Below are 27606 nucleotides of genomic sequence, written 5' to 3' on the forward strand. Positions count from 1 at the left end.
CCAGGGGGTTAGTATGTGGTGGAACAGAGCAAGAGAGAGAGATGTTGTGAGGGAAACCACTACTTTCTAAAGCTGGGGTCAGCTTCCAAAATACCTTTTTTTTTTTTTTTTTTTGGTACTAGGGATTGAACCCAGGGGTCACTTAACCACTGAGCCATATCCCCAGTCCTTTTTTTTGAATTTTACTTAGAAACAGAGACTCACCAAGTGGCTTAGGATCTCCTAAGCTGCTGGGATTCTGAAATATCTTAATTAAAACAAACTACGTTAAAGACCCCCAAACTACCTCCAGCATGGTTTTCCTTTGAATATCTTTCATGGGAAATGGGCCGGAGTCACTCTAAGGCTCACTCTCGGGTCACCAAAGTAGCCCCTCTGGAAAACAAAGGAGCAGACACTCCTTCAGCTGGCCCTATGGATTTTGCATTTAATCAGAACCTGGAAGAAAAGAGCTCATCTTCGTTGACAAGACTACAGGACCGGAATGAAATTCTGAATGGTCAGCTGCCACCTCTGCGAGAAACCTGGTATGGAAGATATTCTACAGGTAAATGCAAAACTCAGCATGGGATTTATGTATAGGGACCTAATAGATCTGTTGATAGATTGACCCATCTCCATGATCTCAGCAAGTCTCTAATTTATTGAGATGTAAGGAAATATGTGGGGATTGAACATTTGTCAGTTGAAGTGGGAATTGAATGTCTGTCAATCAAAGGTATTCTGGCACCTTAGAATGGGAGTGTAAATTGTGTACTAAGGCATTTTTAACATTCCAAATGAGAAGGAAAATCATTTTGTTTCAGCTTAGTTTATAGTGCTTTCCATGTTTGTACTAAGCTTTGCCAGATCATTAAAATTATAAAGGCACTGATGTAATGAATGATAACAATCATGTATTTCAGTTAGATTCTAAATTTAAATCATCATCTCCAATACAGTTTAATGCATCAGGCTTTGTGGTTTTGAAAGCAGCACTTTAGGTGTGAATCTTCTCTAATGTGACTTTTGAAAACACCCCAAACAAAATTGATTTATTGTAGAACAGATAAGTGGATGAGTCACCCCTTCTCTTCATGGTCATCTTCAGGGGAAATAATTTTTTCCATTTGATTGGAAGCTCTCAGCCTGAAGTGGCTATAAATTATTCTGTGATATTTTATAAGACATGTAAAATATGTTGTGATGATCGTCGAGATAATGAAACAGATATTCTAACTTGGGAAGAGAAATATGTTTGTAAAGTATATGCAAGTATATATGTATGGAATTTTCTCTTTTCTTCTCATCCTGGATCAGTAACACAAGTAAGCTCCCCTTACTGGAAGTCTTGATCAGAATGCCTGCATTCTCTTTTGGAACCTAGCAGAACTTGCCCACAATGATTTGCATGAGTGTCTTCTGTAGAATAGACAATGTTAAGTAGTTCTATACAGCCTATTTTATTTGTTCTCCAACTTCTTTAATATCTGAATGGGAATTTTCCCCTTAGTTGCACTGAAAGATTCTTTTTTTTTTTTTTTATCCAAACTTTTTATCCAGAGTTTTAAGATTTTTGTTAACTGGATAGTGAAAGCTGATTTTAGTACTTTAGAGTTCCAACTGGAAATTTTTATTTTTGAGAAGACAAAATCTCATTGAATATAAATAACAAGGCATTAGTGAGCATGCTACAGGCTAATCCCAGTTCCACCAAATACCAAACCAGACCATCTTGAACGAGTCACTTCATCAATTTTCTTCACCTATAATCAGGGGTGAAAACAACATGCCATATTGGGAAAAATCTAACTAAATAATGGGGTTGTATCTTTCAAATCACAGTATAAAAATAAGAAGTAGTCAAACTTCTAAAAAATTTTTGCCAAAAATATTTACACTTTTAAATCCAATGTTTTGTTGTTGTTTCTGTACTCTCGATGTGGTATCATCATTGAAAGAAAATACATAGTTTTCAAACTACTAAAAGTTAGAGCAAAGTCATTAAAGTGGCCATTAAAAGTCTTAAGGATGGAGATGCATAATGCTCCTGGAATTTTCCATTTCAAATGTGAAGTGAGAGTATAGGATGGTCTATTTAACAATCTAGAAATCATATGCATCCATATTGCCAAGGGAAAGGACAAGGATTTCACTTGTGCTCTTTGGTCTTGACAACAGTACAAGAGCCCAGGATTATAAAATTCACAATAGACCTATTGAAACTCCCTGTTTCCTAGCAGAGGCTTAACTCTGTAGCCCTGGTTTGTTTTCTCAGGAAAGAATGTCAATATGTTGTATTACAGTAGCAACCTGGAATTTCCCTGGTTTGAGAGAAACTATTTAGTTGTGATCATACAAGGCTAAGCATTGCATACTCTTATTGGAAGCTCGTATTCTAATTCTGAGTCACCTTTCTCTGCATCTAATCACCTATTACCTATTTCGATTTCCAAAAGATAGATAAGATAGATTTTTTTCATTTGTTAAATATATTTTTTTCTGATATCTTATATTTTGGGGAGGAGATTCATGGAACTAAAACAAATAAGTAAGTTTCTATGACTTTCTATTACATAGGCCAAATTCTGTGTTTCAGTTGCATTTGTAGTCCATGCATTGTTAATTTTGCAGATCTTCCTCTAAATATCTATCAGAGAAGGAAATGATGAAATCAGAAATTAGACTAAAATTTTATCATTCACATTCAAGTAGGGACCCTGTTCCATGTGTTTCATCTCCACATTCAACCTATGGGTTAAACGTATATAACTGAAAAGGTACAAAATTATGTTAACAAGTCTAAAAACTAAGGATCATCTTTCTAATTTAATGGTAAATTGTTTTAATGGCTTATTCTCATTTCTCCCCCAATTCTTCAAGCACCCAGGGCCATGTATTTTGACATCCCACTGGAACAGGGAGAAACAAGTATTATTAAAAGGCATCCACCTCGAAGACCAGAAGTAAGATGAATTTAAGATGCTTCCTAAAGAATTTCTTGGGTTTAATAGTAACATCTCTTTTTAACTATCATCATAAAAGAAGGATATTAACTAACATTAATAAGAATATTTTTAAAGATAATTTTGCCAATTGCAAAGACCAATCTGCTTAGAATTTCCTTTGTAATGGTTTCATTTCCAAAAGGAGCAAGTATACTAACAAGTACATGGGTAGAGGGACTTCAGGATCTGAATCTAGCACTGACTCATTGGGTGTCTCTGGGAAATTATAATAAATAATAAAAACAATGGCTACCACTACTATTCAATTACCACCTTCTACAAGTCTGATACTATACTAGACAACTTAATCTATGGCATTCATTTAACCCACTAAGCCCCCTATTAGAAAGGAAGTCTTACCCTTATTTTATACATGTGGTCAGAGAGCTAAGTAACTTTCCCAAGGACACACAGAGACTGAATACCAGCCAGGTATCAAAGTCCGTACTCCTAATCATCAGTCCAAATTATCTCTACAACTTCTATCTTTAATTTTATTTTCCCAGAAAGTAAATTAGTTGTTGATATTAGGAACATTAAACCTCAACAAAGCAAAAGCTTTGCATTCACCATAATAAATGTTTAATAGATTCCCTTTAGAGGGATGCAAATTCTAAGAGCGACAAAGTCCAAAAAGTATCATCCTAGAAAGGGAAAGAGATCTGAGTGGGTCCTTGAAAATGAGCAACAGCTAAAAGGAGGGTTTGGGGCTCTCTCATGAGCAGGATCTACCATTGACATTTGAGAAACGGGATTATAGCCAAATCCCACCTCCTACATAATTCACCCAGATGCCTGGGCTATCCCCAGGGGTATTGAAGCTTATTTTTGAGAATTATTTCTGTTTCAGTTGGTTTTTATTTGTCTTCTTCAGAAGCTCAAAATTATCATTTGAAATGATTATAGGCTTTCATTCAAAAAGAGCATCTTTTCCAAAATTATTAGAAAATATTCCAAAATATTAAAAACCTCAAAAATATTGTTTAGCTCAAGAAAAATAAAATATAAATGTAATGAATTAATATATAATTTTAAAGTTTTTGAGCACATCTGTGGATAAACTGAATAATTTTAAGACATGTTTTATTCCTAAACCAAAGTTTCCTTTCAATGGCGTGTGTTTAATATGTCTCTGTGAAGCTGACTAACTCAAACAGAAGAAAATATAGCCAGTGAAAAACATCTGTGTAGCACTGTTTAGTCCACAAAGTATTTTTATTATCTATCAAACCTATAGAAGACAAGGTCAGGTTTGGGTTCTCCCAATAGTCCAACAAGCTCAAAAGAGGACTTTAATATTTCAGCATCTAATACTACACCCCACACACTAACCAACCATCTTAAAATTAAAGTCAAGAAAAATATATGGGCTCAGTCTTAGATACTTGTCATCCTAGCACCTTGGGAGGCTGGCTGAGGCAAAAGGACTGCAAGTTCAAAGCCAGTGTTTTAGTCAGCTTTTTTGCTGCTGTGATTGAAAGACCTGACCAGAACAGTTGTAGAGGAGGAGAAGTTTATTTGAGGGCTCACAATTTCAGAGATCTCAGTCCATAGACAGCGACTCTATTTCTCAGGATTCAAGTGAGACTGAACATCATGGTGGAAGAGTGAGGTGGAGGCAAGCGGCTCACATGATGTGAGAAAGCAGAGAGGTGTCTCCACTTACCGTATATAAAACATATGCCACAAAGCCACGCCCCCAATGACCCAACTTCTCCAGCCACACCCCATCTGCCTTCAGTTACCACTCAGTTAATTCCATCAGGGAATTGATTTACTGATTGGTTTAAAACTCTCATAACCCGATTATTTCTCCTGTAAACCCTCTTGCATTGTCTCACACCTGAGCTTTGGGAGATACCTCACATCCAAACCATAACAGCCAGCTTCAGCAACTTAGCAAGGCCTTAAGCAATTTAGTAAGATCCTGTCTCAAAATAAAAAAAAATTTAAAAACTGGGCATGTACTTAGTCATTAAGTGCCCCTGGATTTAATCCCTGGCACCAAAGAAAGAAAAAAAGAAGGAAGAGAAAGGAAGGAAGAAAGGAAGAATGGATAGATTATGTGAGTACAAAGGCTATGTCTCATTTAGTCATATATCTTCAGCCACTAACATTGTGTGCCACAGAAAAGTCAGTTGGTGAATGAATGAACATCATGTCGGCTGGGGGAAAAACACTCAAAATGCACTCCCTGCTACTACAGACCTGGAGCATCCCTGTATTAGAATTCCAGCTGCCTACCCAGAGCAACCAATATGGTTAATTATAAAGGTAGAGGAATGTTTTATTGAACCTCAGAGCAGGGAGACACCTGTCGGAAAGGCAGAACTCTCCAAGTTTCTCCCCCAAGCTCTCTTCTGTCTGTGTGCTTAATGTCTCTGCAGATCATCCTTCTCTGCTCCTCAGGTGCACTTGATGAAATATGGGCACCCTGGGATTGCATCTTATAGTTCCAGTCAAATGGATAGATTGACCTGAGCCTCTTGGCTCTGATTCCAAATTCCTGGGAGACAAGATATGACTGGCTAAGCTTTGCTCATGATTCGAGCTCTGATCCAGTGAGTTATAAGCAGAGGACATGTTCATGCAGTAGAAATGTGGGTGGAAGAGTCACCCTCTAGATTCTGGAATCAGCTCCCAGAAAGAGGGAAATCACTAGGAACTTGGCAGACACTCCCAAAGATATCAGCTATAATTATCTTCACAAATGAGGCTCAGCACATTTTCCACCACAAATGGGTTTTTGAGAGAATAATAAATGCTAGGTTCCCATGACATGCTAATTAGTAGCCTAATCTCTGCCCCCCAAAAAATTCTGAAAGCATTTTTAATTATTAAACCAAATATAATTGCATCCTAAATAATTTGAGCTGTGTATTTGGCACTCTCCATTTCCTGAACATCTACTCCTCAAGCATAGAGCAGGTCATGAACTAAGTTCCTCAACTTGGAACTGAGCTCTGAGAGCCTCTGCCAGGACAGTGAATCAAATGTGCCTGCCCCATGGAGAAGAGTTGATCGGCAGCACCCCCTCTGGTCTGATTAGCTTCTCCTGCAAACGTCTAAAATCCAGCCTAAGTTGGAAAGTTGCCCCCACATGTACTACATCCCCCGATGATTTGCTTGGATAATTCCCTCACCTCCAAGGATTTGTTCAAATGTCACCATCTTCAGAAGGCCTACCCTCCTGACCAATTTACTGACAATAGCAACCCTCCTCCAATCCTCCTGATTCGCTCCGTCCTTCACTGTCTCCATTTTCCCCAGCATGCCTATTTCCATCTAATACATCAAACACATTACTTACCTATTGTGTTCATCTTGTATTTTCTTCACTGCTCCCTTATCTCTCTCATGCTAGAATAACAACCTTCACAGAGCCAGGGATTTTATTTCTCTGTTGTTACTAATGTATCTAAATATCTAGAATGGTGCCTGGCACATAACACATGGTCAGTAAGTATGTTTTGGTTATTGAATGATTGAATTGGAGAAGAAAGAATGATGAGTGTAAATCTGCTAGTGAGAAATGAGGAGGATGGTTCTGCCTTGGATGGTTTCAACGTTGTTTTTGGCCTTAGAACCGTGAACATGACATAGACCTTCATTTACTCAGATTTCCTTTTGGATCTTTCAATAGCGTTTCATGATTTCTCCATGGGGGTCTTGTGCAATTTTTAAAGTTTGTTTCTAGGCACTTGTATCAGTTAGGGTTCAACCAGAGAAGCAGAACCAGCAGAAGAAGTTATCTATTAATAGACTTACAGCAAGGAATTGGATTATGTGATTGTGGAGTCTGGCAAGGCAAATCCAATAACTACAGGGCAAGAAGGGCAGGCTGGAACTCTCAGGCAGAAGCTGAAGCTGCTGTCCACTGGCAAAATTTCTTCTCCAAGGTAGCTTTAGTTTTATTCTTAAAACTTCTCAATTGGCTCAGTGAGGACTGCAGTGAGAACCTTTCAGAGCTATCCATTCTCACGTGTGCAGGCCTCCAGCCGGCAGCTGCTCTTTCCTGTTGGGATGAGCGCTGAGCCCTTTGTGGGAAAAACAGAACCATGTCAATGAGAAAGAGAAATTTTACATGGAATCTAGTGACTCTGGAAGTTTTCAGATCTGTGAAAAATCTATTATGACCTTTTCCTTTCATTCTCTCCTCAGTTTAAACCATTCTCTTCATTCTCAGTTTACAGGAGAAATCTTAACCACAGGTTGTTCCTGACTTTTCTGTCCCTATCTCACCAGAATGGGATTCTGGAGGAGGTTTTCTGTAGCACCTTCTCCCTCCATACTCTGACAATGCTCTCCTGAATAGGACTCCTCACACACACACAGAAACAAAAGCTGTGAGGTGGGGCTAATTTTTTATAGGTTCCACTAAGTCATCCCAGAGCCAGCCAGGGGCTGCTATGCCTCTTGGTATGATGACTTGGTGTGACTTGGTATGACGACTTGGTGTCCAGGTACTGTCAGATCCTCAAGGCCATTTACAGTAGACAACAGAGATGGGCCCCTCCCTGAGTGTCCCCCCTAAATGGCAAAACTCCCCAGGGCTTATCCTGGCCAATGGGAATACACCATAGGGAAATAGATTCCATTTAACCAGTCAGTGGCTCTTCTACAACCAGCCCATCAGTCAGTGGTAGAAGAGGCAAGGAGAGAAAGGAAGGTGTCATTTAATCAGAACACATTTCTAGAGGGATAGTAACAAGCAGGGGAAATTATGTATTGTCAAAGTGAGATTTCCAAAATGAAATTGTCAAAGCTTTTGCATTCGAGGTCTGCAAAACTCTACAGGAACCTTTAAAACTACCTCATATATACTGCAAAGTGCCACTTCACTCACTGATAGTGATACAAAGGACTTGTCAGGGACACACAGTAGTCCCCATTTATCATCACAAGAAATCTCTATGGATTGTGATGGCTTAAGATCTCACTCAGTCCATATTGATTATCCAAAATAATCTTCATTAAATTCAACTGATTATGGACCTCAATCATATCCTCAAAATATTTCACAATAACACCTAGATTAGTGTGTGCATAACTAGAGACCATAGCCTAGCTGAGTTGCCACATATAACTATCAGATATGTTATAGGACTTTTCCCCTACCTATTGTGAATGAGGTCTTTTTTTTTCCATTGAATTTTCTAAATGATTATTATTAGTGAACAAGAAAGCTATAAATTTTTGTAATTTGTGTTTCACAACTTTATTCACATACCTTGATAATTCTCATGGTCTGTAGATTCTTCTAGATTTCTTTTTTTTTTTTTTGAGAATTGAGAATTTTAATATTTATTTTTTAGTATTTGGCGGACACAACATCTTTGTTTGTATGTGGTGCTGAGGCTCAAACCCGGGCCGCACGCATGCCAGGCGAGCTCGCTACTGCTTGAGCCACATCCCCAGCCCTCTTCTAGATTTCTATACAGGCAATATCATCTATAATTTTTTTCCTCTTTCTTCCCAGTTCTTATTCTTTGTACTTGTTTTCTTGACTTCTGCATCAGCTAGAATTTCTTTGCAATGTTGAATACAGGCAGTGATAATGGGTATCCTTGTCTTATCTATAACATTAATGGGACTAGTTCTAAAACTAAGTACAGGTTGAACATCCCTCACCTGAAAATCTGAAGTCCAAAATGTTCCAAAACCCAAAGCTTTCTGAGCATCAACATGACGCCACAAGAGGAACATTCTGCACCTGACCTCACGTGATGGGTTGCAGCCAAATGCAGGTGCACTGAAAATATGACATGAAATTACCTTCAGGCTATGTGTAGAGGAAGCATAAAATAAACATTTTGTGTTTAGGCTTAGATCCCTTCCCCAAGATGCCTCATTATGTACATGAAAATATTCCAAAATCTGGGGGGAAAAAAATCTGAAATCTGAGGCAGTCCTAATTCCAAGTATTTCAGATAAAGGACACTCAACCTGTACAATATTTACAATGGGATTTTGATAGGTACTGGTACCAGTCAGATTCCCAAAAGGAAACAAATGTCACAATCAAATCACAATAATCCAGGAATATTTTCCTTATAACTATCTATGTATAGAGATTTGGGTCAAGAAAACCACAAAAGATATTTCAATAGCCACAAGTGGCCTCTGAGGGTAACCACAGACTGAGAAAGAGAGAGATTTCTGGAGCCTGGAAAGAGAAATTGGGGAAGAGGGAGCTGCTTTGAGAGTAACAGGGACCTTTCTTTGAGAGACAGAGTCACCCCAGTATGGCTTTGCAGGACGGGAGACAGAGGAACAAGCACCTCGCTTTCTTGTCTTCCCCACTCTGGTCTCCCGCCAGGTCCCCCAGTGGCTGTGCTGGATGTGAAGTCATAAGCAGGGAAACTGCTCAGTCCTCACAGAGACCAGAGCAGAGAAGTGTGGCGAGTGGATCCAGAAAAACAAATGAAAGAGAAATGGCACAATGCCATTTATTTTAATTATCATCTTTCCCTTTATTCGTCAGTGCTAAGAGTTTTCCTTAGGGCTGTGTTAAATTTGTTTATTTTTCCCTATATATATTAAAATAATCATATGGGTTTCCTTTTTAACCAGTGAATAGATTAAGAATTTTATGATGTTGAACTAGACTTGCATTCCTGGCCTAAGTCCTGCTTGGTCATGAGATACGTATATAAATATACCACTGAATTGGGTTTTCTACAGCTGTGTGTATGTATTTTAATAAGTGACGTATATAATATTTGTATGTTTTTTCCAGTTTTGCTGTCGAGATTAAATTAGTCTTGTGAAATGAGTCAATTACCTGTCCCTCTTTTCTACTCTCTGATGCATTTTTTATAACACAGGTGTTATCTCTCCCTAATGTTTGGTAAAATGGGCCTTTAAAACAATTTTTAGCCTCTTGGGCTTTTAAGGGGAGTGAGAAATTTTTTACTAAGAATTTCTTTGCTGGTTCTTAGTTGATTTGGGTATCTTATTCTTTTTGCTAATCTATATGATTACAAGAAATTTTCCATTTACCTAAACTTTTAAATTTGCTGTAGCTCAGTGGCAGAGTGCTTGCCTAGAATGTGTGAGGCACTGGGTTCAATCCTTAACACCACATAAAAATAAACAAATAAAATAAAGCCATTCTGTCCATCTACACCAACAAAAAAAGTTTAAAATTACAAAAAGTCTTATCTTCTCTATATTTGACTTTGATAATGCTTATAAAACAAATCTTATAAAACAAATCTAAATCCTTTAGATTCTGCTATTTCATTTTATTTTTCTCAGTGCTGGGAATATTACCCAGGACCGCACACGTGCTAAGCATATACTCTACCACTAAGCTACACCCCCATCCCTGTAATTCTTTTATAAAGTAGGCTGGTGGAAAATAAATCAGTCCCTAATTTCAATCTGTGAGTCTGATTCTGATTTCCCATTTAAATGGACCATTTTTAGATCCTCCTTAACCAATAGAAATAATAGCCATCAAGACCACTAAGTGCCTTATAAATCAGCTTCCCCTAAATGTTTGTATTCCTGTTCTTTTTTCTGGTCTAAGGAGATATTTGTCTTAATTAAAGCCAGGCCATATCTTTTTTTATTTTGCATTTTATTTTTTCATTGCTAGCTATGTGGAGCAAATGTTACTGAACTAGGAGCTCAATGCAATGCCTTGATCAGAAATTCTTTTTTGGCCTTATGATTTCTCACTTCGGAGGTGTCCTGGGTACCTTTCTCTGCTTCCCAGAACCTTGAAAAACACATTCTTAAGTTATGGTGCCAGATAGATTTTACATTTTCGTTAAGTTGCTCTAGTCCATGTTCCTCTTCTTGTTGGAAAAGGTTAATGTTTATCACCAGCTTCAGTGATTTGGGGCCTATGGTTGATTTAATCTTGATTCTTGAATCTCCTAGCAGACATTTCAACTATGCTGGCCATTTGTTTTGTTTGAGAAGCCAAATAATTCAGAAGCCTTTAGACAAATAATACATATCTTGATATTATACAATGATTTTTAAGAATTGTCATTTTACCCATTTTCTAGTAATTCCTTCCATTGGGTTCTCTTTGAAGATGATGAATTGAAGTATCTCACTTCACAGGCAGGGAAAAGGAACGCGCATACAAGGGCCCAGAATTCTAAGGCAATGCTGTTTGACTATTTAGATGAAACCAATTTTCCAAGCAATATTTTCTGTAACATTTAGGAGGCCAAGAGCAAATGACTTCAAGGTGGGATCCCATTTGTGATGTCAGTTGCCGCCATCTAGTGGCTTTCCGAAGGAATCGTGTGGTTCTTTGGGTTTTTTCCAAAGGCCAGGAAAAAAAGTAATTGCCTGGAAGAGTTCCTGAGCTTACCTACCACTTAGCCCTTATCAGAACTATGAATTTGCCAGGCTCAGTGTCTCACCTCTGTAATCCCAGTGGCTCAGGAGGCTGAGGCAGGAGGAACGCAAGTTCAAGACCAGTCCCAGCAACTTAGGGTGGCCCCTAAGCAACTTAGTGAAACCATGTCTCAAAATAAATAATGAAAGGGTTGGGGATGTCGCTCAGCTTAACACCCCTCTGGATTCAATCCCTGGTACAAAAAGAAAGAAAGAGAAGGAGGGAGGGAAGGAGGGAGGAAGGAGAAATGAAGGAAGGAAGGCGATTTTACGTTGAAACAGAATAAAAGGATCTGTTATTAACCATATCCTTATAAAAGCAAAAACCTGGCCCTTTGAATTTGTGGATAGATGATTTAAAATGAATAAAATAGCCTGACTTCTTCAGACTCAAGTTTTCAGTAATACTTTGCAAACAAATCCTCTACAGCGTATTTTTTTTAATATTAACAGAAATACAGAGATATTAGCCTTCTTTCTTTTTTTTTTAAAGAGAGAGAGAGAGAGAGAAAGAGAGAGAGAATTTTAATATTTATTTTTTAGTTTTCAGCGGACACAACATCTTTGTTTGTATGTGGTGCTGAGGATCGAACCCGGGCCACATACATGCCAGGCAAGCGCGCTACCGCTTGAGCCATATCCCCAGCCCTCTACAGCGTATTTTGATGTAGTTTCTTTACTTACTTGAGGCGACGTGGAGGCAAATGGACCCAATCTGGAAAGAAATCATCAGAGTTCCTGGAGATGATGAATTGAGGCATCTCACTTCACAGGCAGGACATACTCAGATCTACTGAATCTCAATCTCCAGTGAGTTGCCCAGGAATTTCATTTTTAGTTCCAGGAGATTCTGATGATAAATCATTTGGGGAACAAGTAGGAAAGGACCTGGTGTTTGGAACTGGACACACCTGAGCTTGAATCCTGGCAGTGCCACTTTCTTTTCTATGCAAACTTGGACAAGTCATTAACCTCTCTGAAATGGGAATCCTCATAATTATGCAGAGGATGCACCTGAGGATTGAGTGAGGTGACATATTTCTACCTAAATGTAGTGTGCAGTGGCTGCAAAATCCTACAGGCTTCATTGGAGAGACTCAAATTCTGAACCCTGTCCCAGTGCCGAGTATGGCACAAAAAATTCTATGTTCTTCTGATCTCCAAGAGTTCCCTCCTGTTGTTGCTGACCCATCCTGCCACAGGTGTCTTGAGGGTCCCCTCTGTCTTGGGTTCCCTTTCCCTATCTTGTCTTCCCTTCTTTCAGCATTCTGACTCAATCCTCTGCTGCATCCGGTGCTAGCAAGATTCATTTGCTTGACATTTTCATGTCCTACAAAGTTGAGAGCCAGGGAAACGAACTTCTTTTACTACTATTGATTATTTTTCATTACATTTTTGCTAAATTATGTTTAAAAGACCACTTCCTCATTGGATATGAAAATGGAACAGAAAAGTAGTTCCTACCACAAATGCAAAATGCCTGAAACATAAAGAGGAGCTCCTTGCCCTTAAGTCCCTTCCCTGTCTCCATATCCTTTGACTTTTTTTTTTCTTCCTTGCTAGGTCAAATTTGGACTGCTCCAGTAGAAAGGCTGCTATCCCCAAAACAAGTCAAGCTTAGGACCAGAAGCCAGGAAATGAGTCCACAGAAAAGTGGATACTCGGCATCTATTTTCATGGTTCTGTTGTCTCTTTTTACCCTAGTCACCTGTCTCAACTCTCTCATCTCTCTCAGGTGCAGGCATTAATTAAGAAGGTACTGGACTGTGGGTGATGGGGGATAAAGAAAAGACAAACAGACACACATAGGGAGAATAAGCTGGGGCCAGGTGGGATACTAAGCTCTGGTGAGGCTTGATTGACTCCAGAACTAGCTCAGCAAGTTTGTTGTACAGATTTCACCATCAAAAGGTTATTTGTGGGAAAGTCAGTGAAGCAGGCAAGCTTAAGGACACAGGACTGGAGAGACATTAGGGTCATCTTGTTTTGCTCAGAATTCATTCTCCCTGGGAGAAGGTGCTGAACTCAAGGCCTCGACTGATGGAGCCATGTGCCTTTGCCCGTAGCCACCCTTGGCCAGCGTTACCATAGCAACTGGGGCATTCTGACCTGCACCTTCGAACAAGCAGCTCCCAGTGAAAACACAGCCATGAGAGTCAGATGGGCCATGATTTAGACCACTGCTCTCCACAGTCACCTTAAAAGCCACGCTGGCTTCCAGGTCAACTTTTTGACAATGCAACAAGTCACACCAAAATGAAACAATTTTTAAATAAATGATCATTTGTCTTTGGTGTTGGTTAGTGTGTGAGTGGTGCTCACACTGCGGCCTGCAGCTTCATGTTCTCAGGGTTTTCCTCCTACTACTTGAATCATCATTTCTCAGTCTCCTTAGCCAGCTCATCCCCCTCCACCAGTTTCTCAATATTGGAGCTCAAATTTGCTGTCCTTGGCACTGCTCTTCTCAGCCTTGACCTTGCCTTTGACCTTGGGTTCAGTCATGCTCTCCCCAGGGATGATTTCCAAATGTACAGTCAACACAGACCTCTCCTCTGAGCTCCTTGCCTAACTAATTACTACTTAACACCTAAATTCACATTTCTCAAAGATATCTCCAACTCAACCTGCTGCAAACCAAATTTTTATCTTTCTTCTAAATCCCACCCAAACCAGGTCTTCCTCTAGGGTCCCCATCTCAGTAAATAACACCATCCATCCTTTGTTCTGGGTGTCATTGGGAGCCTCGGCTCTTCTTCTCTAGTCAGGTCTATATATTCACAGAGCCATCAATGTTCCTCTGTCATCTTCAGTCCATCCTCTTTGAAACCTCAGTTCATCATTCTTTGTCCTCCTCAATTCTCTCCCCACTTCATAGTTACTCTTCTCTAATCTCATTTCCACACTGCACCCAGAATGATCACATTTTTTTAAAGCAAAGGTGATCATTGTCACTACCTTGCTTCATACTGCCAGTGGCTTCCCATTTCCCTTACGATGGGCCAGCATTAGAATGACCTGCTGGCCCTGCCTGAGCTCTCCAGCCCCATTTTGATCTTCTCTTTCCCTCACTTGGAACTGCAGTCGACTGAGCTCTTTCAGTTCCTTAAACAGATCATGTTCTCACCCTGCCTTGGGGCTAGAGCACAGGCTGTTAACTCTGCCCAGAACACCTTAGTCCCCTAAAAACTCCCAATCTTCCAAATTCTGCTAGAAAATTACCTCCTCAAGAAACTGTCTTGGACTGCCTCGTTAGCCTTCCCCCCCAGCTGGCCTTATAAGGTTTTTATAGTGAAACACAATGAGCTGTGTGACTACAGCAACATAAACTTAGTATAACTCAGTGCTGGGGGAAAGGAGTCTGAAATCAAGATATCTATACGGTTGGTTCCTTCTGAAGGCTGCAAGGGAGAATTTGTTCCATGCCTCTTCCCTAGCTTCTGATGATTGGCTGGTGATCTTTGACACTCCTGGTCTTTGCCTTTATCTTCACCTGGTGTCCTACTTATGAATGTGTCTGTGTCCACATTTCTCCATTTTATAAGAAAACCAACATATTAGGTTAGAGGCCCATCCTACGTTAGTATATTCTATCTCAACTAATTGCCTCTGCATTGACCCTATTTCCCAATAAGATCAGATTCTGAGGTACGAAGCGTTGGGATTTCAACATGTAAATGGGAGAGGGCACAATTCAACCATAACATGCCCCATTCACTTTCAAGGTTAGGTCCTCCAGTTATATGTTGTCAAATACTTTTTTATTCAAAGCCCTGATCACAATTTGTAATTATCAGTAAAATAATTGGGTAAGCAAAAGTCAACCTGATCCCATAGATTATAAGCTCCACGAGGGACATGTCCACTTTCGTTGGCCATTGCATCCCCATGCCTGACAAGCAGCAGTCATTCAGCAAATGCTCACTGGGTGAAAAATAAACTCTCCAGGCCCCTCATTGCACATCACATTGTGAAGAGACCAGCTTCATCTCCCAAGTCTGCTCAGTCCCTTCTCAGTGTCTTGCTATTCAGCTTGTGGAACATAAGGACATCTGAGATTTTTAAAAGGCCATAGGCAGACCCAAGTACATGAGTTACCACCCAGTCTTAGTGACCCCTCAAAACTCAAATATGATGTCCTCCATGAAGCCTAGACTCTGCTAGAAAAAGACATCACTAAGGTTTGTTAACACATGGCCCTTCCACTTTAAATGTTTCTCCTAATCACCTGTGATTGTCACTGCAGGAGTCTGAGTGAGCTTCTCTGGAGATCTTAAAAACAGGACCCTTCCCTAAGGAGTCGAATAGGTCAGCTGGGTGGTCAAGAGATGAGTAAAATAAAGTAACCTCCAGGTACCTCTTTGACCTCTAATATTCTACGAACTTGCTATTTGATACTTTGAACATGCAGTGCAGACAGAAAACAATTTAGTCTCTTAACTCTCTGACCAATATTTCAATTGGTAAGTCACCAGCAACGGTGCAATAGAAATAAAGAACCCAGATAGGTCAAAAAGCCTTGGGCACAGATAACAACTGTCATGCCATTGGGATCGCCTTCCCTATGCAGGAATAAGTGCTGCTGCAAAGTGTTCAGATAGTTTAATGACTGGCTTTTGTGTTTCATCATCTCATGGCATGAGGAATGCTGAATACTCTAATGTTGGACTTCTAGAAGCTTGAACCCATTGACCTGCCACAAGTAATTACCTCCGAAAGACTCCTGAGCCAGCAAGAAACCTGGACAAGGCACAAAGCAAAGGTGAGCTATGGGAGTCACCTGAGGGGGTGGTTAGCAGGGGACAGGCTGCATGGGAACAGGGCAAGCGGTCTTTCTCATGTCCTGTCTGCACTCAAGAGTTCAAAGCCAGATCAAACAGATAAATCCTTTGCAGTGAGAACCTTTCAGAGCTAGCCATTCTCACCTGTGCAGGCCTCCAGCCGGCAGCTGCTCTTTCCTGTTGGATGAGCACTGAGCCCTTTGTGGGGAAAACATGTCAATGAGAAAGAGAAATTTTACATGGAATCTAGTGACTCTGGAAGTTTTCAGATCTGTGAAAAATCTATTATGACCCTTTCCTTTCATTCTCTCCTCAGTTTAAACCATTCTCTTCATTCTCAGTTTGCAGGAGAAATCTTAACCACAGGTTGTTCCTGACTTTTCTGTCCCTAACTCACCAGAATCCTGGGGATCCTGGGGGAAGTTTTCTGTAGCACCTTCTCCCTCCATACTCTGACAATGCTCTCCTGAATAGGACTCCTCACACACACACAGAAACAAAAGCTGTGAGGTGGGGCTAATTTTTTATAGGTTCCACTAAGTCATCCCAGAGCCATCAGGGGCTGCTATGCCTCTTGGTATGATGACTTGGTGTGACTTGGTATGACGACTTGGTGTCCAGGTACTGTCAGATCCTCAAGGCCATTTACAGTAGACAACACCTGCAGAGATGGGCCCCTCCCTGAGTGTCCCCCCTAAATGGCAGAACTCCCCAGGGCTTATCCTGGCCAATGGGAATACACCATAGGGAAATAGATTCCATTTAACCAGTCAGTGACTCTTCTACAACCAGCCCATCAGTCAGTGGTAGAAGAGGCAAGGAGAGAAAGGAAGGTGTCATTTAATCAGAACACATTTCTAGAGGGATAGTAACAAGCAGGGGAAATTATGTATTGTCAAAGTGAGATTTTCAAAATGAAATTGTCAAAGCTTTTGCATTCGAGGTCTGCAAAACTCTACGGGAATCTTTAAAACTACCTCATATATACTGCAAAGTGCCACTTCACTCACTGATAGTGATACAAAGGACTTGTCAGGGACACACAGTAGTCCCCATTTATCATCACAAGAAATCTCTATGGATTATAATGGCTTAAGATCTCACTCTGTTCCAAGAAGAATTTAAGGTTGTAGATTGCAGTCAGTAACAAATTACCCTGTACTAATGACTGTGTCATCTTTCATAGCAAAAACTGGAAAAGAAAATGCAAACTCCAACATATACTTCTGGGAAAAGACAATATTTACATAAAATGCAAATGCTGGAAATGAACCGTAAAAGACAAGAGGTAAATATAAGAAGAATGTCATATTTACCAAATGTATACCACCTAATCACTGCCCTGGCACATGAATATAGTAAGTGCACATGTCTAGTCCTGACTTATTATCTTAAAAGTCATTGGAGCTAAAGATTCAACTACTGAACCTGGGAAGACAGGAAGATCCCTTCTGCTAACAACCCTACTGACTCTGTTCTCTGTTTTCAGTCCCCTTGAAAATATATCTATGCCTCAAATCTCCCTTTTTTAAAATAGGTCACTTCTCTGACATTCTGGCTCCAGCAGGAAAATGGAGTAGATCGTTTTTCTTTGTTTAGTAAAAGGAGCGGGGGCTGGGGATGTGGCTCAAGTGGTAGTGCGCTTGCCTAGCATGCGTGAGGCACTGGGTTCGATTCTCAGCACCACGTAAAAAATAATAATAATAATAATAATAAAAATATTGTGTCCACCTAAAACTAAAAATAAATTTTAAAAAAAGGAGTGGGGCTGAGAAAGAGTTGGTCTTTATTCCTACACCTAGGCCTCTTTCTCTAAATCATGCTGTACAATTCTCCTATAAGAAACACCTTGACTTAGTCCATTTTCTGCTGCTGTAACAGAATATCACAGACTAGGAATTAATAAAGACAAGAAACTTAGCTTCACAATTCTGGAGACTGGGAAGTCTAAGATCAAAGTGCTAGCATCTCGTAGGGACCTTGATGCTGTCATAACATAGCTGAGAGCATCACACGGTGACAGAGTGTGAGAGTGAGAAGACAGGAATGAAAGAGAGCTAAGGCACTAAACTTGGAAACAAACCCACCCCTAGGATCCTGGGATCACAGCCTCAATAAGGTTGCCCTCCAAATACCATCAATATATGAATTTGGGGAGTAAATTCATTTATTAGGAGACACATTCAAGCCATAACAGATAATAAACCTTTTTACCAGTAATGTCCCATAACTGTCATATTCTAAATTCCTGCCTCTGCAGAATGAGCCTGTAGTAACTGACTACAATTCCACAGAGAAAGGCTTCTGCAATCATCCTCGCCTTAATTGAGCGATACTTTTAGACTGTGGGCACATTCCCCTTTCTCCTAACAAGCCTGAGAATTTAAAAAGATGTCACCACACCTTCTAACAGAAAAAGAAAATTTTATTGTGGTTAAGGGACCACAAGATGTCTGTGGACAATCTACAACTTGCACAGTGGCTAATCTGCTGATCTATTCCTGCAAGGATAGCTTGAAGAGAACATTGACCATTTATTGCTGATTTTCAGGTCCAAATGGAGTTGAAGAAGAGTCTTCATAGGGAAGAAAGAATTACTAAGCAAAACCTGAGGGACCATAAAGTCAAGAAAATTCTTCAAAGCATCCCAGGGAATGAAGATGATGATCTTCTAACCACGTTACCTGATGAAACCATGAACAGAGGCCCAGGTGAGTCATGTGGCATTTTTAGTAAAATATCTCAAGTATTTTTAAAACTTCATCAAATATACTCCCAGTGTGGGGGTGGGAAGGAGAGTGGGAAAACAGCAAACATCCTTGGTTTCTTGCTGATGTTTTACTTCTCAGATGCAGTGGGCATATTGTTATATAATTTTGGGTAGCTGGGGGGAAAAGACAGAAGCTTAAGCTCTCTAATAAGATGTTTCTTTCTTTTTTATGGGTGTAACATGATTTATATACCTTATTAGAATCCTCACCCCATCCCTAGGAAGAGAAGAGGTAAAACAAAACAAAACAAAAAAGCCTTAAATTATGGTTAGAATGAAGCACAAGGAAATATTAAACAGCCCGCAGCCACATAGCAAACTTGCATTAGCTGGTTTGACATCATATGCAGAACCCCTGTCCCTGGCTGCACACTTTCTTCTGCAGATCAACTCTCCTGAGCACACACGCAGAAGGCCTCAAATGTATCCATCATCATTGCCTTCCCCAAGCTGGCTCTTCTTGCAGAACCAAGACCTAGATGAGGCCTCCATGCCCAGTCTGTCTCCGGCCAGAGCCCTGGAGCCCTCTCCAGACTTTCTTCTCCTTCTCCTTGCAGCTGGACAGTCACAAAGTCCTGCTGAGGTCACCTCGTGCTGAAATCTGTCCTCTCTTTTGTTCTCAATGGTGTCACCTTAGGTCAGGCCCTCAATCTGTCACACCAGGGCCACTGCTATAGCACCTGACCAGGTCTCCCCCTTAGGTCTTACCCACCCTCCAGCAACCCTCCACTCCAGTGGTTCTCAGTGTGGTCCTCAGGCCAGCAGCATCACCTGAGAACTTGCTCAGGCCCCAGAAAGAGGGCTGAATCGGAAACTGCAGGAGTGAGGCCCGAAGTCTGGGTTTGACCATCTTACAGGTGATCCTGATGCCCCTAAAGATCGAGAAACACTGAACTTGAAGTATTTCTTTACTCTGCTCAGTGATCAAAGTAGGACCTCAGGTCCAGCAGCATAGGCACTGCCTGTGAGTGGTCTAGAAATGTAGAATTCCAGAGCCCCCACCCACCCACTGAATCAGGATCCACTCTCAAGATCCCCAGGTGATTCTCATACACACTGAAGTTTTAGAAGTACTACATGCAATCATAAAATGCAAATCTGATCATGTCATTCTCCTGCTTAAAAAAAAAAAATTGTTCTGTGAGTGTTCAAGACAAAACTAAAGTTCTCAACACGCGGTTCTAGGCCTTTCTAGCTACTGCCCTCCTTCCTAGCATCATCTCCTGCCAATCTCCTGTCCAACCAACCCAAATTACTCTGTGAACTCAGATTATTCATAACTTTCTTAAGAGACATATCTGTCCCCAACCTCGACGCTATGCAGCCCCACCAATTAGAGCCCCATTTGGTTTTCCCTGTCCATATTCCCCAAGGTAAACCTGAAGTTGAAAGTGGACATTTTTTGTTTCCACAACAGTGCTGACCTGTGGGCCAAACCCCACATCAGTGGGACTGGCCATGGAGAGAGCTGCAGAAACATTGACCGTGTCTCTGGAGACCTAGAACTTCTAAGATGCAAAATCACCTGCTCAAAGAGACATGGCCCCAGCTCAGAGGAACAAGATGCTTCATCAATAAGTTAATTAAATAAGAAAAGGATGAATAATTGAAAATCCACTTGGGGCATCCATTTAACCTGTGCTCCCAAATCTCAGAATGAAATATACTTTGTAGCACAGAGATAAACAACCTTTACAATTCAAAAAATTGGGCACAAGGGCTGGGGATGTGGCTCAAGCGGTAGCGCGCTCGCCTGGCATGTGTGCAGCCCGGGTTCGATCCTCAGCACCACATACCAACAAAGATGTTGTGTCCACCAAATACTAAAAAATAAATATTAAAATTCTCTCTCTCTCTCCCTCTCTCTCCCTCTCTCTTTAAAAAAAAAAAAAAAAAACAGACATTGACCAATGGATTGGCTCACTGAAGCTGGCAAGGTCTATCAACTCTTAAATTATCACATTTCCTCCAATATTTCTCCCGCCCTTTAAAAAAAAAAATTGGGCACAACAACCAAGAAGAGAGCCTCAGTGAAAATTAGACACTCCAACAACTCATCACTTAAGACCTAAAAGGAAACCAACATTGGAAAAGGCTTTGGAATACACCCCAAGACCTGGATGGGCCCAGGAGAGACTGTGGCACACAGAAAAGGGGGTTTTCCTCTGCTGTCCTGGGCTTTTTAAAGTGGTTCCATTTTGTTGAAGTTGAGGTTTGTTGAGTGTGCATGATAAACCAGTCTGTGCTCCTCCCTTAACAGATATTGTCTCTTTAATTCTCACACAACTTAGAATGCAGGACTTACTACTGTGCACTCCACGTGACAGCCAGGATTCAAAGTCCGGGCTTTTTCACCTGTCAGCTCACACAGGCTCATCAGGACCCCAAGGACTCAGAGCTCTGTGCAGACACCTCAGGAAGTCCTGCAGACCTACCAGCTGAGACTCCTCAACCCTCCCTCTCAGAAGAAGGCTGCACTCTGGGGCTTCTAAAATGACCTGAATTGACCTGCTTGGTCTCCTGCCCCTCAGCTCTCCCAGGGTGGGACAGAAAAAGTGACACGGGCAGAAGCCAAGCCACTCACCAGGCAGGGAGGTGAAGCACAGCCTGGTCATGAACTCCTGGGGAGCTTTCAAATGCTCTGAGTCCCACCTTCATCCTACTGAATGAATCTCTAGATAGGGGTCCAGAGAATTCTACCTTTTCAAAGTCCCTTAAAAACTCCCTCAACACTTAAATTTTATGACAATCTTTTCTTTATAATGTGTGTGTGTGTGTGTGTGTGTTTCCTTTGCCTGTGTGTGCACCTGTATGTGAGGGTACACATGACAAAATGAACCTAGAAAAATGTAGATTTTGCTAGCATGAAACTCTAATTCTCATTAGAATGAAATCACAAGTAATTAGAATCTCATGGTCTGCATCAACACACTTAACCTATTGCTGGAGTTGTTGGAAAGGGAAGTAAAGCAAATATCACTGAGCATTTATTCATTGATGGAGAGATTACAGTGCATGCCAGTTGACCCTTCTGTTCTATGCTATAAGTCTCACTCTACACTGTACATGTTAAAGTATAGAATATTGGGATAATAATGGGCAGAGACAGTAGTTTAAAAGTAGTTTCTAACATTTTTAAATGCATTATTGAATCCCCCACATATTAGGTCTGTGAGGTGAGAGTTACTACCACCTTTCTTTTACAGTTGAGGAGACTAGATCCAGAGAGGTCAAGTCCATGGTCAAGATCATAGCCTTGACCTTGCAAGTCGTGAAACTGCGCAAGGGATCCACGCTCAGAGCACCTGACTCCAGAGCCTACACACCCCACTGCACTTGGCAGATGGTCTAGCAATGAGTCCTCTTTATTTCCAGGGAGCACCTTTGCTTTCTTTCCCTGCCTTCTAAAAGTACTTAGCTTTGCTGTCTCCCACAAGTGGGGCATTGCCAAGGTCCTACATGTACTTGAGCATCCTGCTTGTCAGCATTTGGCCATTAAGGTTCCTCTGTAACAGTGCCCTTTTAGTCAATGACATATTCACCCTTTCTTGTTCTCCCTTTGGAAGGTGGGCTGAGAGTTTTGGCCTCTTGTGAGAAAAAAAAAAATCAATCTTTTCTGCTGCCTCTTTAAAAATCACCTGCTCTTTGCATATACTTTATATATATTTCCCTGATAAATTGCATGTATAGAGCATATGACTTGTATGATTATATACAACCTACTTGAAGTGAGCATTGCTCTTTGGGCTGTATGAGTTTTGATGTGCTTTTGAGGTGTCTCCCCTTTCCAGAAGCCATGGTTTGAATACAGTGGAGGGAAGGTGCTGGATGCAGGGTCAAAGTCCTTCACTGAGTCCCAACAGAGCACTCACTAAACATAAGCTCCAAGAGAGCAGCACGTTTTCTTGTTCCTACAACAGGGCCTGGCACATACTAGCCTCTCAATAAATAGTAACTGTATATTTTTCTACATGGTTTTATTCTACATACAGAATATAGCTGAATTACACTTCCATAACCTCTGTGAACCTAAGTTTCGACATCAGCAAAATGGGAATAAATATTGTTTGCCATAGGGTTTATGTAAAAATGAACCTTATGTGTTCAATAAAATAAAATAAAATGTAAAATACTTTTTAAACATATAGGGGAAAGGACAAAACAGAGAGGATGGAATTGATATCATGGAGCAAAACAACCATATGCTTCACAGAAATGTCACCCTAAATCCATCATTTGAAAATTACTGCACAATTCTGTTCTTATCTGGCTACCTGTACTATTGTCTTGTTTTGCTTTTTAAATATAACTTTGTAAAATTGTGGGTCTGACATAGTAGTGGTACACTTTTCTAAAACACATATTATAAAGCACACAACCACCAACATTGGCCATGTTCCGTGATCCTTGTACACCCTAAATCACTCCCCAAGTCACTCCACAGGTTTTCCCCCTTGGCCTATGTGGTTTCTCCAGTTAATTTTAGAGTAGGATACACCTGCCCTTTACTCTGCTCACTCAAAACCCATTTAAGTTCTTTAAAGTTATGGTTTTGTTTTTGTTTTTTACTCTTTTTAAGTCTATAAACCACAGAGAACCAAAAATCTTATAGAAATGTAAGAAGTAATAAAACATCTAGCTCAGAAGGTCTCAACTTTAATGCTATGTACACAGAACCATGTATATAATACTGTGACCAGTGATTGATTTTCAAGGATAAAACTGTGTGAATTCTGCCTCATGCAGTAACTTTAGATCTGAATTATCATAGCATCAACAGGGCTGTAGGACTGAAGCTATCATTAATATTACATTAGATCACTCTACTAACAAACATTTTCTTCCTGTTTCAAAGCTCCTGGCTCTACTTAGATGTTTTAGAAAACTCATGTTCCTAGTCTACTTAGATGATGCCTCGAATAGTTCTTGGCTCATTTGCAGAGCAGAGATGACTGACACCCCAAATCCCAACGAATGAAGTCTTTCCCAAGTCCTAATTACCACTACTTCTCACCTCCTAAAATTGTCTGATCATTCATTGATTCATTCACTTATTCATTCACTCACTCAATGAGTACTTACTGATTATATAACAGGTGCCAGGCATGTGTGGTGGGTTTAGTCTATGATAGTGAGCTAGGTAATGTGGATCTTGGCTTCTGGAGCTTTCATTCAATGAATAGGGAGATGTTCAGAGAGAGTATAACTGGAAGTTAAAATAACCTGCAAGGTCAGATTTCCGTAAAGAAGTAACATTTAGCTGAGACATGAAGTAACTGAAAGAAAGGGCTGAAATGCCATGAGAATGAGAACCAGGAATGCTGGAACATTCAAACTGTAATTACTACCAGCATGTGCAAAAGCCCTGTGGTGGGAAGAAGCACAGTGGGTTCTAGACACTTGTCAGAGAAGAGAGGTTCAAAGAGTGACTAGAAATGGTTCTGAGGCATCAACAGGGCCAGATCAACTCGGGTATTGCAGGTAATGTCAAATAAGAATTCTGAAGTTTATCTTAAGATCAAGAAAAAGCCATTGATGGGAGTGGCATGGTCAGTTTTAAATTTTTAAATATCACTCTGTCTACACTGTGGAGAAATGCAAAAGGAAATGCAATTGTGCATGTGGTTATAAGAACACAGCAGTAGCACAGGTGAAAAACAGTGTGTGGATGGGGGGAGTACAGCGAAGATGAGGGTGGAGAGGGTTCAGATGAGAGAATTTTGCAGAACCTGGTGATGTTTTGGACATAGGTAAATGGAGAAAGTAAGAAGGCCAGGTAGATTCCTGGGTTCCTCTTGAATAACTGAATGAGTAATGGGGCAAAAGTGGTGCCGTTTGTGGGATTAGGGTAGCCAAGACCTGAGCAGGTTTGTGAGAGAAAGATAAGGTAGTGACATTGCCAAATAGACATCAAAGTGTAGGTGTCCAGTTTTACCACACACAAAAAAGGCTTGTAGCTTAGAGGAGAGGTCAAGGCTGCAGAAATAAATTAACTAGCTATCTATCATGGCTATGTAAATAAGCAAAAAATAACAATGATGATGGTATTCCTCCAAAGGAAAAAAAATCAGCCCTTTGCTGAGGCAGAAAGAAAACTGGTATGTCACAGGCATGAATCCTTACATTGCAATACTTGATTTTCAACTCACCAGACTGTAAACATTAAATATGTACATACTGGTTTTTGTATGTTATCATACCTCAATAAAGTAGTTTTTAAGAATATGATGCATAGATGTCAGGCACCGCACATGCCTGTAATCTCAGCGGCTCGCGAGGCTGAGACAGGAGGATCGTGAGTTCAAAGCCAGCCTCAGCAATGGCGAGGCACTAAGCAACTCAGTGAGACCCTGTCTCTAAATAAAATACAAAATATGGGGGGCTGGGGATGTGGCTCAAGTGGTAGCGCGCTCGCCTGGCATGCGTGCGGCCCGGGTTCGATCCTCAGCACCACATACAAACAAAGATGTTGTATCCGCCGATAACTAAAAAATAAATATTAAAAATTCTCTCTCTCTCTTTCTCTCTCTCTCTCTCTCTCTCTCCTCTCTCACTCTCTCTTTAAAAAAAATAAATAAATAAATAAATAAAATACAAAATATGGCTGGGGATGTGGCTCAGTGGCCAAGAGCCCCTGAGTTCAATCCTGGATACAAAAAAAAAAAAAAAAATATATATATATATATATATATATATATATATATATATATATATATATATATATATATACGCTGCATAGAGGAAAAAAGAAACACTTAATTTTCTTATATAATAGTAAACAACTTCAGATATCAAGGATTTAAATAAAATATGCCAAAAGATTTAATAAATGATTATCATTCATATGACTCAGTCTGCTCCATCCAGACTGGTGAAGACTTTGGACTTTGACCTAGGATTATTTTCCTAGCTCAGAAGTAGTTGGGAAGATTTTGTTTTTTGGAAAGCCAGACTTACTTGAGCAAAGTCCATGTTGCTCTGTGCATTCTAAAAAGAAGGCTGGGTACTGCTTAAATTAAAAAGCTAAAGTAAATACATATGAGCACATAATCAAACCCCACACAAAAAATAAGTAAGAAAGAAAGAAAAGAAAAGGATAAAGTCTGACTTATTGAGCTCTCCAGTTCCATAGATCTGCAGTGTGGTCCGGGCATTTGGCATTACAGCCTGCACAGGTGATTCTGATACGAAGTCAGAGTTGATGTGGAAGTTAAAAGCCTCATGTGCCTAACACACAGTAGATGTTCAATATCCTTGTCCAATATGTTGAATTTAACCACAAGGAAACAATCAGAAAAGCCTAAGATTGGTCATTATGCAAAATAATTGACCTGTACTCTTTAAAATGTCAGTATCTTCCCTTGGGTTTAATCTCCAATACTGCAATAAAAAAGAAAAAGAAAAGAAAATGTCAGCATTGCAAACAATGAAGACAGAAGAAGCAGGAGAGAAGGAGGATGAAGGAGAAAGGAAGTGAGAGGTGAGAGGACCTTATGTGGATAGGCTAGGGTTTTTTTTGTTTTGTTTTGTTTTCTTGTGGTGCTGGGGTCTCACATGTACTAGGCCACTGCTCTACCACTACCTCTGAGATACACTCCCAGCCCCAGGATTCTCTAATTAGAGATGAAAAGAGAAGAAAATAAAATAGAATGCATGATTCTAGACTATATCCTGGGCCTAAAAATTAAAACATGATCCAGGCACAGTGGCACATGCCTATAATCCCAAGAACTTGGGAGGATAAGGCAGGAGGATAGCAAGTTCAAAGCCAGCCTCAGCAACCTAATGAGGTCCTAAGCAACTTAGCAAGACCCTGTTTCTAAATAAAATATTAAAAAGGGCTGGGGAATGTGGCTCAGTGATTAAGCACCCCTGGATTCAAAAAAATAAAAATAAAACATAAAACAAAAAATTGCTATAAATAGCACTATTGGACCAACCATGGATATTTGAATATGGATTATATATTAGAATAGTATTAGATCGATATTAAGTTTCCTAAGTATAATAATTGTATTATAATTATGTAAGGAAAATGTGCTTACTCTTAAGAGATTTGTAGTGATGTATTTAGGGGGAAAGTGACTCTCTAAGTAATTCTTACATGGTTCAGATGAAAGCAATATGTGACAAAGTGTTGTTAAAGGGTTGGAGTACATAGGTATCATACTGTTCTTGTGACTTTCAGGAGATTTCAAACTTTTTAAAATAATGACTAATATTTTATTAATGCTTACAGAGACACCACATGGAATTGTGTGTGTATGCAAGAGAGAGAGAGAGAGAGAGAGAGAGAAAGAGAGAGAGAGAGAGAGATCTCATACTAACACACATACACATACCAACACACACCAAACAAAATACCAAGCAGATTATTCTGTGTTCACAAAAACCTAGGCACTTGAAAAACAAACAAACAAAAAAGACAGTGTTTGGGAAAAACATAAATTAAAAGAGCTTTTCATCTTTTGTAGGAAACTCACAGGCTGCAGAATTTCTGGACTATCAAGCAAGGAATGAATATTGTCACAGAAAAATTGGGAAAATGGAAGCATGGTTCCGTGAACAAGAGGCCCGGGGACAGGTGCTCTGGGACATTTCCAGCTCAGACTCAGATGAGCAGGGAAATGATGATAAGAAGCCACGAGCACTGGTGAGGACCAGGACAGAGAGAATCCCACTTTTCGATGAGTTTTTTGATGGAGAATAA

The 27606-nt window shown here is 40.2% G+C and overlaps 1 protein-coding gene across 2 annotated transcripts; it reads left to right on the forward strand.

Moving 5' to 3' along the window:
• The first annotated feature begins 324 nt into the window (after positions 1–324).
• On the forward strand, positions 325–27606 carry Ccdc198 (coiled-coil domain containing 198). Of its 2 annotated transcripts, XM_076848362.1 has the most exons (9): positions 325–547; positions 2863–2945; positions 16021–16107; positions 17313–17414; positions 18678–18837; positions 21157–21205; positions 21259–21298; positions 25204–25218; positions 27352–27606. In XM_076848362.1, the coding sequence occupies exons 1-9, from the start codon at positions 325–327 to the stop codon at positions 27604–27606; spliced, it is 1014 nt and encodes a 337-aa protein (XP_076704477.1). The 2 variants fall into 2 exon arrangements, with proteins under 2 accessions (XP_076704477.1, XP_076704478.1); XM_076848363.1 differs by lacking the exons at positions 21157–21205; positions 21259–21298; positions 25204–25218 and having other exon boundaries at positions 27371–27606.

This window comes from Callospermophilus lateralis, chromosome 3, assembly GCF_048772815.1.
Source record: "Callospermophilus lateralis isolate mCalLat2 chromosome 3, mCalLat2.hap1, whole genome shotgun sequence".
Classification (NCBI taxonomy): domain Eukaryota; kingdom Metazoa; phylum Chordata; class Mammalia; order Rodentia; family Sciuridae; genus Callospermophilus; species Callospermophilus lateralis.